Below are 19,751 nucleotides of genomic sequence, written 5' to 3'. Positions count from 1 at the left end.
GAGGCATCTAAAAGCATTTGTCTGGTTGGTGTGAACCTTGAAAAGTACACGAAGGACAAAGATGCATCTTTATGGATGGCAATTATTTAGGCGTGTGCTACAACTGCACAGAGCTCTGCTACGCAAAGACACCCAAGCTACCTAGAAAGGACCACCTTGGCATCATGGCCGCATCAGCACAGCCCTCCGCCTGGATCAGGACAGCAATACGAACCTGCTCAGTGTCTCCAGCAGCAGCTGGAGATGAATGGCAGAGGTCAGGCAGAGCTGGAGCAGCATGAGAAAAACCAGCAGCGTATAATGATTTTGGTCTGATCTATTAGCACTTAGTTTTCAGCTCATGATCCATCTGCCATACCTGATGTGTTACCCACCAGCAGGCTGTGTTACCTCCAACCCCAAATCAAGCACAAATGGTCTGATTCATGTAGCTCACCACAGCATCCCCCACTGCTGGGCAGGATTCCCAGGAGCAGATAAATATTTTGCAGTCAGTAACATATGCATTTAGAGATAGAATATGTCCTGTTGAGATCAGTAAGAGTTTTATCACTGACTTTGTGAAAACGAGATCAAGCCCTTATTTGGAATATAAATGACTGAAAACTGCAAACTCCCAGAGCACATCATAAAACTGAGTATCAGTAATTACCTCCAGCCCAGCTCCAAGGAAATCTGACCTTTGGGCATCCGGATGCATCACTTGCATCTACCAAAACATGCCTACGACCTGCTGCTCAGGCTTGACCTCATGCTTTGACACAGCGTTTGCTTAAAAATCCCAGGCTAATAGTATCTACTGTAACATCTTGCTCTGTTGTTTAATAAAAGAAAAATCTATGCGGGTCCAAGAAGCAAATACCTCAGCAGTGCACGGCCGGGGGTTGTTCGACCTCTCCTGCACCTTGCAGCCGCCCGCTGAAAGCCTTCGCAGGGATGAGCAGCAGGTCCATGCACTAACCTTTTCATTGCGAATTATTTTCTAACTCACAACGTACACACATCACTGACAGAAGACCTGCACCAGACAGATGATAGTGCGGGTATCCCTCAATATATTCTTCTCAGCTTGCCCTCTATTTTTCTGTTCAGCAGATGGAAACATGTGGAATATGAATGGGCTACAAACGCAGTACATATGGCAGGTTGTGTGTGCGACAGCAACAGTTGCATTCCCGAGGGATGCAGCACGCAGGCGAGCAGCGCAACTATGGGACTGCAGATTAGAGCTCCAGTGTTTCTGAAGCAAAGTGCTTGTAATTATAAAATGACTTTTTTTTTTTCCCTCTCAAATGGTTTTATTAGCACTGCTGCAATGAAATAACCTATGTTGCTTCTTATCTGATAATTTTAGCATTTTAATTTATGAAAGACAAGCATAACTACACTTGCTTTCACTGTTGATTAAACACATGCATCTGAAATATTTCATGCTTAGCCAAGTAAATATTCCACCCCCCACCCCCCCCAGGAAACAATGCTTAGGATGTCCGATCCTTTTTCTATTACAGGGAGAAAAGATGTCTTAGAGTAAGCATTTAAATGAATGTCAGCTGGAAGAAACACACACTGAGTGCAATTTGAGATAAAACTACCATTGATCCCTTCATGTACAGTCTTTGTGGCAGTGGTTGACATGGCTATTGAAAAGAGACTGTGGTGCCAGAGTTCTTCTAAGAGATAATCCGTCTTCTGAGAGAGGATTTAGGTTAAATGTACCTGTGAAAAACAGTGTATTTCAGGCGACATGATGAATGGCCTATTGTCCATCCTCAGCGCCTTGCTTGGGCTGGGCGGGTTGGAAGCAGCCGAAGAAGGCAAAAGCACCAGGCATACCCGACTGCAGTCTCAGCGGAGTATTTGCTCAGCCTCATATGCACAGCTCATAGACAGGAATATCTAGAGCAATTTTTAGCCTAACAGCAACTTTGCTTCACAGCACAACTCTACTGCAAATGTAAATGATTCCAGGCAATTGCATTATTTATCAAATTATTTCTGTTTCTATCACATGCCTTTGTAGCAGTTTATTACCTTTTTAATAACGCTTCCCATGCAATGAGGCAGAGACTGGGATTATTAAAATGATGTCATAAATGCGGTATTGGCCATTAGGCTATTTCAGGAAAACACAGTAAAATTTACAAGTACTCACAGGTTTGGCTGCGATAGAGAACTCACTGCTCAGAGCATAGCCCTTCCTGAAATCAGGGACACTGCTCACGAGTACCTGCTTGTCACTTGAAGAACGGGCTGGTTCAGAGTATGGTCCACAGCTAAGAATTTCTGTGGCCCTGGGACGCTGTCTTCCTGTGTGACTACAACCTTTATGGTGCATAAATAAATAACAGTAAGGTCAGAGCTTTCTGCTTCATGACATTAATCTTCATTAAAGTATATGCTGAGGTCAAAGCCAACTTCTTGGGGCTCTGCTCGACACCCTTGATGGTCCCTGATGTGCAGGGAAGACAGGGCGCGGGCAGAGCCCTGACCCTAACCCCCACGCAGTGCCTTGCTGCATCATCTGAGACTTCCCACCCTGCATCAATACCGGCCAATAATGCTCAGCATTCCCTGTCAAGCTTTCCAGGCTGGGACTTTGCGCAAGTCCTGAAACTTCACACATTTCTGAAAATAGGTGTGGAAGGGATGGTGTCCACACTGCCACCAAGGTGGGACATCTTGAGGGCTGTGTTCAGGCAACATGAGCAGATGGGACAAGCCTGGTTCACGTCTAAGAGCCGTTAGGATAAGTCCATCAGCATTACAATCATTTCCATTTGGTCATCCACCTAAACTCACAACTGATGTGCACAGTTATACCACGCAGTCTTCTACGCACCTGCAACTCCTTGTCCAGCACCTGCTAGTTTTGATTTAGATAACCACCTACAGCTGCTTCAGTACTTATTTGTCTATAACTACTTGTCTTTTCATGGTTCACAGAAAAGCCTGAGCTAATTTACAGCCTCAGTCAAAGCCCATTTAATTTAGTGCATGTCTTGGTGAAAGCAAGCATTAGATAAGGCCTTTCTTTTCCATGACAACTGGCAGGTCTCTTAACAGCAAACTCACTATAATTAATTTTCAGGTAAGAACTATATTTGCTCAAAATAAACTGAGGTAAAATCCTGTTGCATTGAGTTCAGCAGAAAATTTCCCACAAGCTTTGCTGGAGTCACATTTTAAATGGAGCTAAAGAGCCTGAGGTTGCAGTGTTTGAATTCCTGAGGTTGTGTGTGGCATAACTACACGGGGGTGCTGGGGTCTCTGTCGTGGGAGTGCTTCTCAGTCTAAAACCTAGATCTATTTTGTCCAAGGGAAAGCACTGGCTGGAGAAGGCACTGAGGGATGCCACGTTTGCACCATTTTTACTGGTACATTGGAGTCATGAAGGACACCAGGAGGTTTACTGCTAAATTACAGCAGTTGTGAATTGGCTAGACATCATGGTGCACAGAACTGGGGTTGACTTGGCATTGTCTGTGCTCTGGGACTACCAGAGGAAAGCACAAAGAATTAAAATTAATCTTTTGGAAGATCCTCTACGTAATAGCTGCTCTTGCCTTGCTGCATTGAAAAATACAGAGGACTACACTTCTTTTCTTACTTAATTCTCAGTATTGATCTCTGAGAAAATACTAAGAACACTTCTTCCAGGAGTGTGAACCGTTGTCTGTAAATGTGGTTTCATTTCAGGCTTTTCATTTACAGGCTTGTTAAGTATGAAGAATTAAAGGTGAGGAGAATATAAACTGTGATTCTTTCAGATTATCATAAAAACATGTAAATATTATCCCAGAGAGAGAAAAGAACATATTTTGCTCAGATAAATATTCTTGAGAATATACTAGGGGCCCCTTTGGCAACATCAAACAACATAACTCCACTGAATTCAGTATCAGCTTAAAGCAGTCACGGATCTGGCATCCTAAGTTCTCCCACAATTCTCTTTTTCAAGAAATTGTTTATCTGCAGTAATGAAGCAGTCCAAATAAATAATACTGCACCAGGCCTATATTAATATCTATAAACACAAAAGCTGTGTTTTGTCATCATCCTCACTTTTGTCCGTAAATTTTAAGACAAGTCTGGAAGTGACAAAACCTCACCCCAAAGGAGCGGTGCATCAGGAGGGAAAGAAGGGAGCACTTACAGATATTAGAGATTTCATGTAAATTGTTTGAAGATGCCTAGAGTCATAATTCAAATATAAAAATATCCCTAGGTTATTCAAGAAGAACAGTTCTCTACAAAATGTCTTTCTTAAGGGATGCTGATAACAGGAAGAAACAAATGAAAACCAAACACCAGCACTGCTAGGGACCCTGAAGGAAAGGAGGCGGCTGTGGTGAATTTCAAATAATAGAAACCTTTTGCCTTCTCTCCCTTACTGCTCTTTTTTCACTACGCAGAAAAATAAAACAAATACAGTAAGAAAGACCATGTCATGAAAATAAATATTTGAGGAAGCAGATCTGAGTAAAGCAAAGGAGAGCTTGTTTTTACAGCTTTCATTCCTGAGACATGAGGCAATGATATTTGAGCTATATGGGAAGATTTTGCAAGTCTAGAAGCGTCCAATGTACAAAGATCCAATTTTCCACCGATTTTGGTGGGAAATAAAGACCACCCCCCATGGGAAACTGCCCTTTGACATGACTCTTCAGCTTCGCAGTTTATTTTTACAGACTTATTTGGCCATTTGCTGTGAACTGTGAACACCGCAACAGCACCATGAAGGATGGGGGTGCTCTGCACCGGCAGCCCCAGGACTCCCCTTGGAGCAGCTCTTGCTGGTGGCAGTGGAGGGGCAAAGCAAAGCACACTTGCAAACCGGCCCGTGAAAGGCTAAAACGTCCCTTCATGCACAATTACCCACCCAGAGACAGGCTGCTCGCCGCAAAGCAGGCTCCTGAGGATGCAATGGGAACCTCACGCAGAAAGCAGCAGGTGCTGCGAAGCCACTACTGCATTCAGTCTACCTAATGTTCGGTGAAGTATTTGCTGTGCTCATTCTTCCAGTGCCTACAGCCAGAGGCACCGAGATTAAGTGACTTCTCCTACTCTATGAAGAGGGACAGTGGAAACCTGAGGAATCAAATTTGGAAGCACAGCCTCCAGCCACCCTCAGTGACAACTCCTTCCCCGGCAAGGACAAGCCATCCCCCTCTACCTACAGCAAACGCTTCAGAGGTTTGGAGAACAGAAGCATTAAAGAGAACTCCATGGAAGCTCATAAAAATTATTCTCTTATGAGAAAAAAAAAAATCCGTGCAAAATTTTCTGTGCATCAGCTGCTGACACAAACCATTTCTGGAAGCATTCGTGAGATTAGAGCAGAAGCAGTAAAAGCATTCTCAGCTTATTTGTTCCAGCTGATACCACCCGAATAGAAGCCCAAAGGCATAGTCTTTCAAAGATAACACATCTTTCCCTCTAGTTTCAATGCCCACAGTACAAAGATAAATTACCCACTCCACTTGTAATTGACATTAACATAATTTGCAAGATCCAAAGACACATTTACATCACTTAAAAATGATGTTTAAATAATCATCAAAAATATTACCAAGTCTGGTAGGTTGTCTAAAAAGTTCATTAGGACTCCTTTTCCCGCTGTAGACATATAATTATTGCCTTGGAATTAAAACATGCGTTTTAAAGTGTGGCCCTAACTGCAAAATCATTACCTTCTTGCTCTTAGTCATGAGAATATCCAGGAGAAGATATATTTGTTAATAATTTTTTCCTTCAAAATGCTACAGACTTACTGAAATCACTGTTAGTATTTTCTTCAACTGGCGGACAAGCGTGAACCACACATCAATTTCAAATTGCATTTAGGAGACTAATTACAGACATTTATTTTTGAAAGTGTTGGCTGCAGCGTGTGCTCATAACAGAGAGAAACCTGCCTTGCCGCCGGGAGCCAGGTCCTGCCGCCTCCGGCACAACAGTGCCGCGGGGAGGAACTCACTCCATCCTGGAGCACCTTTACAGACAGGGAGAAATAATTTGTAGCCGTACGCACAGTACCTCGAGATGAATTTAATATAATGATAAAGATGAGACACCTCAAGCAGGAAAAGCAGCAGCTATTTAACAGCATGCGGTGAGTGACAGCATTCCTGTTAAGGATGTGTAAACGTGGGACACATCTGACTGTGCTCTGAAGGGCTGATGCCTCCAAGATGGGGCTCACTGGGCGCTTCACCCTCCCCTTTTGCCTACCTCTGCATGCAGGGTTCTACTTTAAAAAATAATTTATTAATTTTAAAAATTAATTACAATATAAACATTAAGCTATAAAAATATAAAAATAAAATAATAAAATAATTTCTAATTTAAAAATTAATAAACAAGCCCACAAGGAAAAGCCTGTTGACTTCTCTAGATACCTTGGGTCACAGCAGCACCGCCAGTTCGGTCAACCACGGCTGGGCTGTGGTCACAAACTCATTCCAGCAGCGGTAGTAATGATGTCCTACATGTGTATCAATGAATACTACAATAACACCACGCTGAAAATAATCTGCTGGGGAAATAGGAACAGATTGCTGATGTTACAGGAGAGCGTGTCAAGGTGTGAGAGAGTGTCTCATGCCTGGAACACCAGCTGAAACTTGGCACAGGTTGGGGTTACACCAGCATCTCGGGTGTGCGCAACAACAATTTGTGGCTGGTTATAGGAAATGATCTCCGAGCTCTACAGGGGCAGATAAATGAATGCACAAATTTTAGTGATCAGCCTACATACAAAATAAAATTGCACCGAAACTGGATTCCAAATAAATCTCTAACTCCTCTGAAGTATCCTTTCGCTATAGACATTTGATCAAGAACAGAAGGAAAAAACAATGCAAGAATGAACTGAAATCACCAACTTCACCACCAGCGGTGAGGAAAGGTGCTTGTTAGCAAGCATCTTCCTTAAACAAAGCTGATGACAATCAGAAAGCTGCTAAAGCAAAACAGATGGACAGCCAAGCTTTGCGGAGAGACCATTCACAGGGTTGTGCATACAAGTATACGATAGATATCTCAAACTACCAGAGGAACAGAATTTATTATCTTTGCCAGACACACGGAAAGAAAACAGGTCCCTGTAACTACCCTTAGGAAGCAAGAAGATGGTGACGGTACAGCAGAACTGACTGGTTTTCACCGGCAGATTTCAGATCACACAGATCACTGGCTCTCAGCGTTAGCGCGCACTAAACGACGAGTGTTTAGTGTTGAACTGATGGACCCACAGCCACGACAAACTTAGGTTAAACAGTGATTTTCCAGAACAACACAGAGCCAAAACCAGCTGGGAAACAAAGAGTCCATGGCCATGAGACCTTCAAGCCTAGGACAGCTGTGGGTGCCCCATCCCTGGCAGCGCTCAAGGCCAGGCTGGATGGGGCTTGGACCAACCTGATCCAGTGGAAGGTGTCCCTGCCCATGGCAGGGGGGTGGAACTGTATGGTCTTTCAGGTCCCTTCCAACCCAAACCATTCCATGATTCTATAACTGCTTTCCAAGGCCTCTTGACTACTGAATCAAGTGGTTTCCTGGTTCATTTTAGTTCCCTTTTTGCAGAAAATTGGTTAAAGTAAGTTGACATGCCAGTTATTTCAGATGTTCCAATGAAGTAGAGCTGTCTTCTGTCATTGCCTTTGAAAACTAAGATGAATGCTGCATTGTCAATTCAAACTTCAAAAAGCTATTTGCAGGGTGTCATTTTTCATTTTGCCTAGGCAGGATGTAATGAAAACCCGACAAGTTATTGATGGTTTGGTTACCTGTCTGCCTTAAAGAAATTGCAAAGGTGCTTTATTTAAAAAAAAAACAAGACAGTCAACACAATTAATGCAAAACAATGATGGGAAGCATCCTTTGAGGTTTTATTTTCTGCTGAAGTGTCACTAGACTGTGTGTCCAAAAGCCATTGCTGGCAATTCATCTCTCAAGTAATCAGTATAAAAATATTACTACAGTTTGTACCCTGGCACCAGATTGGGAAAGATGTGCTGTTTGTCCTATTGCCATTTTCTTTTTGGCTGTTTAAAGTAATTAACCACTAATTAGGAAGTCTGAGGCAACAAATAAAAAATTGGAATTTATACAACCTGCTAAACTCAAGACACATTGAAAGATAAGAGAAAAGGCTTTCTCTTCTTGTCTGATTTCGTAATTTTTCCTTCTCAAAATGACATAGTGTCAAAGTGAACATGTTAAAATTCCCATTACAAAAATAATACCTGAGCGATCTGTAAATCAACAACCCTTTTAAGCAGGTCCTGAGGATGTGAACTCTCCAGAAAACCACGGCTAACCTCTCCCAGAAAAGTCTTGCTGAACAGTTTTGCAGTGCAGAAGACAATGGGAAAAAAACACCCCAACCAATTGAGAGCTTTCTGCTTTCCTTTGGCCACCGCCACTCCAGCTCCTGGGAGGAGAGGCTGCTGCTTTGGGCTTCACCTCGTGGCTCCTGCCAGCTCTGTGCTGGCCTAGGCACTGAGGACATCCTTCAGCATCCTCTCCGACGCAGCTGGCAGCGCTTGCCTGGGCTGGTGGTGTTCTTTATGAACAAATGAACATTCACTGCCCGTATTAATAAGCCGGCAGGCACAGCTGTGCATTAGCACATCCAAGAGGCTTTTCAGCTACAGCTGCCGGGTGTGCTACAGCCCCAGGCACGGGGCTCCTGATTGTCCTGGCGCACCCTGAGCCGCAGAGCACGTCACCTTCGCGGGGGCTGGGGTTACAGGGCGGCTCTCCTCGGGTTTTTGTACACGGATGGGCACAAAGCCCCGAGTCCGCATCGGACTCGCACTTCCCCTTCCCGGCCTCAGGTCCTCACCTGCCTTTCAGAAGTTCCTAGGGCACTGGGACTTTCAAAACTGAACCTACCCTTCTAGATCATCTCCAACTCTAGGCTATGGTGGACAGCAGCAATGAAATACTTGGAAGAACCTGAACCTAAATTACTTAAATCCTGAAGCACATAAGCCAATTTTGAACACAAATCTGGAAGTGCCTTCTCCCTCCTGAACATTATTTGACAAGGTCTGAGCTACCTGAGCACTCTTTACATTTCCAAATGCTTCTGTGACTGAATTCAATGGGTAAATGCCACTATATGTTGCTTTTCTGTGTTTTTATTGGTTTTCAGCTAAAAAATATATATATATATATATAAAAATCTTCCTGCTTTAAGCAATATGGCTTTGTGCGTGCAAGAGTGTGCTCATATATCACAAAGCTTGTCAAGACTGCAAGATAATGGGACCAACTGGGAAAATTTCCATGAAGATAGTGAGTGTGCCTGGAGTATCTAGGTCAGATCCTGCTCTAACAAAGTGCACTATGAGGGTCCCTTTATACAGAAACTTGTTTAATTAAGATAACAGATGTTGCTATTATGCAAGTCATACTGAGTGGCTGTTTAATTGGACACTTTCATATTCTTTGCTACCAGCACAGAACATCATTTGTTTTTTATGAATTTCTTTCCTTACAATTAAACTGTATAAACAATGCATGCACTGTATATTCACAGAAAAGAAACAGCTCTAATGATGTAAGGGCTTTACATGAACAAGAATGGGAGAATGGCAATTTGTTTTGGGGCTTAAAAGTACAATTATTTTTCTGTCCTAGACCCAGTGCACGTCTGGTGGCAGGGTAAATGTGACTTCCAATAGCTCTAGGAGAACATTAGGAGTGAAGACCATTGTGTACGTATTTTAAACATTTTTTACTTCAAAGGAATACACATTAAATTTTGACACACACAGCTCTTACCAAGGGCATGAGGGAGCTGGCAGCACTGCTGGCCCTGCTGCCCTCCTCGCAGCGATGCCCCGAAGCATCCCGGAGCAGGGCTCTCCCACACCGTGCAGCCGCCAGAGCAAGCACTAGCCCAGACCAAAATTTCCCACCCAGCTGCTGTACCACAGCCCGTCCCCCTGCTTTGGCTAATCAACACACTGGCTGACGAGGCTGGCAGAAATACAGAATTTCCCTAAACAAAAGCCATCTTGGTTTTCCTGCACACAGCTTGCAGTTGGGGGGCAGAGGAGCAGAAGCGCAGTGGGCAGCCAGGGTGGACCGAGAGCGGAGCAGGACAGCTCCCTCACCCGCTCCAGCCACAGCCTCCGCTCTGAGGAACGACAGTGCGGCCCTCCGACAGACTGAGATCTAAACTGAAACGCTCTGTGAGAAATGAATACATGTAATTATTACCATTACGGCATGTAAATTAAAAAGTCATTTCCCTAAATCCAAAACAAGCACCTGAGAAAAGAGGGAAGGCTGGCAGGGAAGCGATGCAAGCCTTGCCTTACCAAGCCACCCCTTTGCAAGCAGCCCTAACCATCCCTTCCAGCGCTACTCCAAGCAAAATCATCCCACGCCACGAGCAAAATACATCCCTTGACCAAATTCATGAGAAACTTTCTTAAGATACTCCAACAAAACGGCCTCGGGTGGTATGTTATCAGAAGACAGTTCAGCCTGCACCATGGAGTGACAAAGTGCCCCAGTGTGTCGGCGCGGACGACAGGACCAGTCTCAGCTCCAACGTTAAAGCCCAGAGCTCCTCCCGCCCAGCCCCCGGGTGCTGCACACCCACCCGGCAGCACCTGCAGGTTTCACGGCTGCAGTGGGGTTTTTTTCGTGGGCTATAGACAAACATATGAAAATTAAAGGAGATCTAATTGTTTTGAAATGAACTGCTTTAAATTAACTGCTGAATTAAGTGTTTTAAATTATTTCAAAAATGCTTTCTGGTGCACAGTTCAGAGAGAATTACAGTTCCATTGCAGGATGTTCCTCCAACAGTTTGGAGCGTGGGAGCAGATGTGACAGAGGCTTATTTTAATTTCAGCTGGCAGCGGTCTATGTAGCTCCAGGATTTGTCTCTAATCACACACAGCCCGATTCTCCCCCCTGCACCCAGGAAAGCTGAATGAATGAACTGACAACTGCAGTGACTCCCGATTTTCACCACTGCAAGGACAAACTACTCGCACTTGCAACCGAGCACAGTTCTCTGTGGGAGTCACACCATAATTATGAAGAAATTGAAAGGTTTCTGTGATAAGATAACCTGAAAATAAAGGTTTTAAAGCACTAGTCTCAGTAACAAATTTATCTAATGTTGTTGCATTAGATGTAATTGAATTATTATGAAAGGATTAAAAAAATCCTGCAAGAACAATCTGACTGCTGTGACTTCCCTTCCCACTCCTGCTGATGAAAAATATATGCAGTGCAATGCCAGGAAATAATTGTCACAAATGGGAAATACTACAGACAGGAGGATGCTTGGCTTCAGGAGTTTAAAGGAAAGCCCTCCATTAAGGACTTGCTTTCATTCACTTATACAGGGGCTGTCAATTAATGGAAATTTTTCCAAACTTGTGGGTAACTATGGATTTCTGCTTTATATTAGTAAATCTCATGTAAAATTATCCCTACCTCTGTAACTCCCACTGATATCTATGAATGATTGACTTGGTTTCTGAGACAGCTTTGGAGCAAAGTATAGGCACAGTTCAAATCATCTGTCTTTTGCATGGTGCAACAATTGCAGAAGACCATGTCTCCGTATGTAATGCCTGTATGATGCCTATATCTCTGGTATACAATGCCTGAGATGCTATGTATTTTATATCCAAAAACTCACTTGACATTGACTACCTTATTTCAAAAAATCAGGGGGATGAAGGCTTAAGATTATAAGACCAAAGTGCTGCTGAGATGTAAATAAAAAATGTTAAGTCCTGGTTCTACAGTCTGTGCCCTCCTCACTTGACGAGTTTTTGCCTGGTTTCGAATGCCAGCCCTCCCTGGGCAGCTGGCCAGCAACAGCCCCCACCTCGATCTCACAGGATTCAGTCCAGCATCACTTCTGAGTCACATTGATGTAGCTGTTCAGGAGAAAAGAGAACCTAGGTAATGGGATCCCAGCTCTCCAAAACCTCTTCTCTCCTATTGTTAAGTCTGAATAAAAAGATCAGAGGATAGACATGAAAATGAATATGAAATATCAATACAGGAGAATCAAATGGTAAGTGAGAAACATTCTGAACTCAACTCAAATGTTTCTCTCTGAGGAACGTGCCCCGTAAGACGCCCAAAACCACATCACAGTTTTGCAATGACCAGAAGACACTGCTTCCACTTTGAGCTCCCTGGGCTTGCTGGCTTCTGGAACAACTCCCTGCCAGCTGCAGATCTCAACAACTCATTCAGACTTCCAGGTTATAGGCATAAGAGTGCATCCTAAAAGGGTAAAATGACTTCTGCCTGAGCAGTGTGCTGTGGCAAGTGGGTCCTGAACACTGCTTGTGCACTACTGTCTGCAGTGATGCAGCCTGCCCAGCTCTGTGGTGGCCATTCCTACCTCAAGGTACCCCTGTTCCTGAGCCAGGCTTTCCCAAAGGGCCGCGGTACTTCAGTCACGCCTCCTGTCCCGATGGTGTGGAAGGTGGGTGTCCTGCTTTCAGCTGGGATGGAGTTAATTCCCTTCCTAGGAGCTGTGGTTCGGCTCTGCTGTGAGAACAATGCTGGTAACGCACTGATGGTTTTAGCTGTTGCTGGGCAAGATTTGTACAAAGTCAAGGACTTTTTGGTTTCTCGGGCCTTGCCAGCCGGCGGCTAGAGGGCACAAGGAATCGGGAGGGGACACAGCCAGGACAGCTGGCCTGAACCAGCCAAAGAGTTAGTCCATGCCGTGGGACACCGTGCTTGGGACAGAAACTGGGGGGCTGGCCGGGGCCAGGGGATCGTGGCTGGGGGACTGGCTGGGCATCGGTCAGCGGGTGGCGAGCAGTTGTCCTGCGCATCACTGGTCTTCCCTTCTCCCTTTGCCTTTGGATTTTATCCTTTGCCCACCCTTCCATTATAACTGTGATGATGATGATGGCAATGATTGTTGTTGTTACTACTGTTCTTTCTTTTCTGTCCAAATTATTAAATTGTTCTTATCTCCCACCCTCGGGTTTTACATTCCTTCCCGATTCCCTCCCCATCCCTGCGTGGGTGAGCGGCTGCGCGGTGCCTGGTCGCCGGCCGGGGCTGGACCACCACAGTGGGGAACACTGTGGCCGCAGCACACTCACCGGCTCTCACTCTACCAGTGGCCCTGTGAGGCTGCTTTGCGCAGCGGCATTAGCAGGACTGAGGACCTTTCCCACAAAGCGTTAACAGCTGGTCTGCACCGCAATGCGAAGGGAAGATCAAGGACAGAAAACAACCTCTGTATCTTTACCCATACAGAAACAGTCTTAGTTTCCAAGCAGCATCTGCAATATATCTGTATCTGTGCTATAGCTGTTTCTATAGAAAATTTACCTTCTGGAGCCAGGCTACTAACATCATTTTGACTCATTTTGGCCTCCCAGGCAGGATTTCCATTATTATGGAGATGAACTGCCTTTAATGACTGCAATAATATAATTGTACCCCAGGGTGGAATTTCTAATAACACAATTGCACAGTTCTCAACCACCAGTAAGAGATACCTTCAGGGCATGTTATTCATTAGGGGTGCAGTACACGCTACCTCAGCCTCCAGAGAAGGATATGAAACCTAAAACAATAAAGCTCTCTTTTTTTCCCATGGTAGTCTCTGCTGTCTGGGCAAACACTGAACACACTTAGCTTTGCCTCCTGGACAGCAGTAGCCTCCAGAGCAAGAGTCCCAGCAGTAAAATCTGATGCACGCTAATTCCATCTCCAGCAAGGAGTCCCCAGAATTACACTCCACCTGAAAAGTCACACAAGCCCCAGGAGAAACGCTCAAGCAATCGCCATGGTAGCCGTCAGGTTGCACATCAGAATTCAAAGCAAGGACTGATACATTAACGTTGCTTTTAACTCCACCTGGAACTGAAAAGACCACCTATATCAATTAACCTTCACATGATCAAGTGCAGTTTGGAGAAGTATCCAGATGTTCAGGTGCCTCTCTGAAACTCAAAGGACCCTAACATCAGTTTAACCAGAGTTTCTTCTCCCACGCTCATCTAAAAGTTCTGTTTTGTGCCCCTACACGAAGAAATTTCTGCAACAGCTTTTCTTGGCATCTTTCTTCCTATATTTCAACAGATTTTTTTCAGCAGCCGAGGAAGTTCTTGTCTGAAGCCCACACGTAAGCGTGGGTGTAGGGAAGTACAAGGACTGGACTCCAGTCAATGCTGCTGTCCCCCAGGATACCGGGAAGGAGATAATATTTCAGCAACTGAAGAAATCAGAGGCACAGCAACGTCAAGCAGAGGACCAGGCACTTGGCCTCTCCTGCCCGTGAAGTCAGGCAGTGCTGATGAACAATGCCACAATCGTATAGGGCAATATAATTTTCTAATTCAGCATTTCACACAGCATCCAGGTCCAGACCACAAGGACGGTGTGGTTAATCAAGGCAGTGGCGAGGATTCAACACCCTTGTCCCCATGAGAGACACAACCGACCGTGTACAAGAACTAACCAGGTCCAACTGCCAACTCAACGGAGCGGTGCTCATTAAGATGTTTTTGCCAGATAGGCCCCGCTGGACGACCTGGCTGGCAGAAACCCCCTGGGCTGAAGTAGCAGGAAATTTCACACCTGCTTGGGCACATTTCATGTCTGGTTTCCCACTCAGGGCTCGGTGCCCGGGTGGGAGGCCCCCGGTTCTGGTGTGGTGTGCTTGGGGGGAGCAGGGGCAGCGTGGCGGTGAGCCCGCCACCACCACCACGACCGGCACATCAGTGGGTTCGTCTGAGCTCAGCACCAAGCTGCTCAGAGGCGTGTTGTACTCATGGCCCATCCTCCCAGCCACTGCCTGAAGCCTGGGCATGGGGACTGTCACCAGCGGGCAGCGAGGTACAGACAACTTAGCAAGTTTTTATGACTATACTTGCCTCTCGCCTACGTGCCTCGGGAGAAGGTTGGTCAGGAAAAGGCTGTAGGTACAGCCTTGCACAGATGTCTGCACCCTCCAGGGGTGCTCTGGTGTGGCTCCCTCATGTTACTGGGGTGTGACTTTAGGGGACAGTGTTCCACCAAGGGGAAATAACAGTGTCTCTGTTTCCCAGCTGGCTATTTTCACAAAGCTTTGAAGACACCTGCTGGTTTTTGAGGTATCTCTCTTCCTCTCCTAACCTTGGTGGAAACCAGCTGAAATATCTAACAGCCAGTTCAAATAACCAGTACCAAAGATATCTGTAAGTAAACGCACAGGCAACCCGAGCTCCCACCCAGCCTTACGCTACCAGTGCATGAGCCATATTCCCTTGGGAAATCAGAATCCAGAGGTTTATGCTGTGTTAGAGTGCTCAACTTTCAGGGAAGTTTGCAGATGAGAGAGTAGCGCTAAAACAAATGAAATAACCACTCTGTTGTCAGCACTGCACAGCAGTGACCAAGCAATAAACACAGCACTCAAACTTCTCTCCTTTCCTGAGCCCTTGCTCAAATAAACTAACGTTTTCTCTCTCACTCCTAAACTAAAATGAGGAAGAACTGGCCATACCTAGGAGAACAGTGTCAGAGAAAACAGCGTGTTTCAGCTACGGACTGTGCCAGCAAGGACAGGGACACAAATGGGACCTCATGGGGCTGACACTCCAAAACTTCCAGTATTTAATACTTCCTGTTCTTTGCACAATCTTCACCAGAAGAGCAAGTTATTTCAGTTTTAAAAATCAATATACCTTGATCTATTATAACTTTGACCTCACGTAGCTTTATACCCCGGCTGCTAGAGAAAGCTCAGTGCAATTGATCAACCAACTCTTCTTATCCCGAGAGACAAAGTCGAACAGTCCATAGACTACAGCTTTGTAAAGAACAGGTAACAGGAGCCAAACAAGTTAGAAATAGGTTGTTCATTATTTTACTCATCTGGCTTTAAATGAACTGCAGCTTTTCACATACTCTTCATATACATCACCATAATATATATTTCAACGTACATTAAAAGCAGGCTGAACGGAGCAAGACTAGACCTCCCAAGATAAAATAACAGCTCTAACAGGTTTAAGCCTTTAAAAGTAACAATTTCCTGTAATTTCTGGCTTTTTTCCTCACCAGTCCTAGTGGTGCGTGACATTTTGGAGGACTGTCAAGGATGGCTCCCTAGGTCCCGCTCTCAGGGGCTGCGTGAGCAGGACAGGTAACACAACCATGCCTCTATACAGTAAACAACAACTTACTGCAAAACCACGCATGTGAATTTGAAAGGTAGGGTCCTACTACCTACTAACGGTCTCCTTTTAAAATAGTAAAAAAAAAAAAAGAAAAAAGACAAAAAGAAAAAAAAGACTTGGCCAGCCTGAAAAAGTCGCCTCCAATTCAGGCGTTAAGGCTGCCAAATTAATTACTGACCCCAAATAATTCCTGTTTGCAGGACACTGAGTAATGTACCAGAGCAGTGTAATTTGCAGTGGAGTGGTTTATCTCCTGGGAAATTTTTTGAAAACCACTGGCTCTTTAGAGCAATGCAGAGGCAAAATATTTGCTTTTTAGAATGTATCGTTATCAGCTTCTGGGCAGGGATGCTTTAACGGTACACAGAGACTGGGATGAACACAATGGGAATAGAAAACTCCTTGAGACTGAACACTAGCTGTTCTTACATCTATTTGCAAGTCAATTTTGGGAAGCTATTAATGACAAATTTAGCTCTCATTGCTGAAAATCCCCGGGTTGGAGCAAGCTAATGAAAGAAATGGTTACTTTAAAACATTACCTCTCATTTTCTCTTAGGATGTCTCTTCCTTTCTTCCAAGAATAAGTAGGTCTAGGGGAAGCTTTCGGCTTACACTCAATGATTACTTCACCACCCACTTTAACAAGAGTTAACTTCTTCAAGAGTGTTTTGGAAAAGTCTGGACCGACAGCTGAAAAAAAAAAAAAAAAGATTCAGAATTCACTCTGGAGAAACCAAAGGCAGCCTCTTTTGAACATTACAATAATCCAGGGCTGTTTCTCACCTGCAATTCCTAAATGATCTTACTTTATGAACTCTGTGCATGTACGGATGGGGCAAACAGGCACCTGGATGCTTCAGCTCTTTGGTTGTTCAGAAATTCACACTCAACTACAAACCTCAGGACCCACAGTAACCTCAGCAGGCAGCAGAACCCCGGTGTCACACACATCTTATTTGGGGCAGCACCCCTAAGAACTATGCATGCATGAACTGTATAATGTATCTCCTTCTTTGTGTCATAACAGCACGATCATCGTTTTGTCAAACATCACTACGTGCAGAGCAGCAGCATACAGGGAAGTTGTCAGAAACGCAGAATCCATACAATTGATCAGAAATTATAGTATCTCCAGAAAAGTTGACATTTTTATGCATTATGTTCATAATTGCTGCATGAACTGGGTCTTTTATTTTAATGCCACAAAGGTGGGAGACCTTGACACGGCCAGGTTCTGAGCCAAGCAAAACAAGGCAAGACTTAAGCAGGCACCAGGGTACAAGGCACTCTTGAATCATCCTTTCTAGTCCCTCTAGGGCATGTTCTTCTCTTTTGTGAAAAACAGTCAGATGTTCATTGAAGCAACCACCAAAGCCCTGCAGACAGTCTGCAGCCTGGCCGTTAGGCAGGCTGGGGAGGGAGACGATGATTTGGCTTCTGATTCCTGCCTCAAAGGAATTTTAATGATTTATTTGATGGGACCCGATGACAGGCAGAGCTTTGAGGCAGCTGCCTTCAGACTGATTCTGGTAGTGAACTCTCCAAAGACGACTAGAGGGTTTTATTTATATCAAGTAGGACAATTAATTTTTTCAATACAGAAAGCTCAAAGCAAACAGGTGAGGCAGCTTAAGGGTTTTATGAACAACTCTTGCCCTGCTCACTACCTTGTTGCTGACAGGAGCTTGCTTTCTGACAGATCAGTGGCAGCAGACTCTGCCCAGTCCCCTTCTAATTCTCTCCATCCTCTTTGCTAGCAGCGTGCCTGCACCCTGTGCCTAGCACCATCCCCGCATCTCCCCAGCTTGCAGCATTTTCCTTGACTTGCTTTCTTGCTGCACCCTGTGAGGCAAGAGTTTAGATCACTGTGCACTGCATCTGCTTGATGCTCTGTAAAATGATCTAAAGCTCACCTGAAGCAGCTGGGAGACAAAAACCTGCCGTGTGACACAGAAAGCAAATTCATTTTCCTTAGGGCATCTCATCTGCCTCAATTCTTTTGGATATTGTTCCTGCTGCAAAAGCGTCAAATAAAACATAATCCTGCAGTGCTAATGGGATGGGCTTTAGGATCGAACAGATCTTGTCTTCCAGTTTCAGAGTTCACTAATCTCTGCGCTTTCCTGTCTTCCGTGTCTAATCATAGACAGCTGACCTTTTATTTTAGCATAGAGGAAGACAGGTATGTTATTAAAGACTGTAAAAGAACCACCTGAAAACCAACACCGGCTACATAAAACATTTCAAAATTATAGGAGGCATACGAGGACAACTTCCCACCAATGTGTTCAGAACCAGACGGATTATTATTTATGTCCTATTGTCATAATTAATACATTATCACTTCTGGAAATAATTTCTCAGGTGATTTGGACAAAATTTATGAACAAAATAGATTTATTGAATAATACTGTTATTTCCATCTCTGCAATAAACAGTTCAGACCGGCTTTTTTGCAAGTCATTTGCTACTTCCCTCTTGGTCCTGTGTGAGGTAGAGCTGTTGCACGATACAGGTTTTGTTCTGCAATGTTCAAAATGTCATCTGGCACATGGAAACTGGGCTCGGTTCTCAGCACTGCCACAGCTTCCCTGTGCCACTTCAGGGGTAATGAATTTAATTTCTTCACACCTTGTTCATAAAATGGGGATTTAAATGACTTTTTTTTTTTCCACTCTAGGCCCACCCTCCATTATTTAATTTTTTTTAAAACATTATCCTGAAAAATCTTTAAGTCAATGACTGCATCTTACTACACTTTTTACAATGCCCAGCACAACAGGGTCCTGGTTTTAGCTGAAGGCTCCAGGCAATATAATTGACAACAATAATAGAGAAGAATCACTCTGAGAAAAGCCCTGTCTGTAATTTTCCATTTCTCTTTTTCACTTAATTTTGCTATAAGTCTCACTCGCTATTAGTGGTGTTTAATCATTTCAAGTACTTAACTTCAGGACCTCTTAAAATAACCATTTTTATACTCAGAAAGATCTGTTTAAAAGCTAACATATCTCAGTGAGGCCTCAGAATATTGACGACCTTCGAAAACTCTAGTGAAAAGGAAAACACGCTGTTTTTCTTCAAAAATATGCCAAATTAAATCACAGATCTATAAAAATTAAGCTGCAGCACACCATGCTGGTACTTTTCACGTAACATACAGAAGCAAGACTGCATAACCCAAATAAGAATTCACCCCAAATCAAGTTTTCTGGCAAGTTTTAGAGCAGGAGCTCTTAACAAAACAAACAAACAAACAAAAAAGGCATGGGGAGGCACAGGAGGAACCCACCAGCATGGGCTAAGCCTCCATTTTCTGAGGTCTGCCTTCCTCCCAAAGGCTCATTTTTACCAGGGTTTTGAATAGACAAGAGAAGCATCAGTGGTTTATTTAGATTTCTTTCACACAGTAATACGTCTAATAAATCTTAGCACCGTGAAGTATAATTTATTGAGCATTATCATAGTTTTCTTGAACAGCAACACTGACAATCTTTCAAATGATTTTTTTTTTATTTTTTATTTTTTTAATACAGGCATCTATCGCTGCTGATAAAAAAT

General features: G+C 44.1%; 1 protein-coding gene across 5 annotated transcripts in view; it reads right to left on the bottom strand.

The window, feature by feature from the left end:
- The window catches only part of LOC102055836 (contactin-4), a 339,085-nt gene that overhangs the window by 45,997 nt on the left and 273,337 nt on the right, over positions 1–19,751 (bottom strand). For all 5 annotated transcript variants that reach the window (XM_055709999.1, XM_055710003.1, XM_055710002.1 and 2 more), the window contains one exon: positions 16,730–16,880. In XM_055709999.1, the coding sequence (XP_055565974.1) occupies positions 16,730–16,880 (151 nt within the window). The remainder of the gene's footprint in view (positions 1–16,729; positions 16,881–19,751) is intronic.

The sequence above is a fragment of the Falco cherrug genome, chromosome 4 (assembly GCF_023634085.1).
Source record: "Falco cherrug isolate bFalChe1 chromosome 4, bFalChe1.pri, whole genome shotgun sequence".
NCBI classification, from domain to species: Eukaryota; Metazoa; Chordata; class Aves; order Falconiformes; family Falconidae; genus Falco; species Falco cherrug.
The sequence above is the reverse complement of the archived record's forward strand: the minus strand, read 5'-3'. Positions and strand labels throughout refer to the sequence as shown.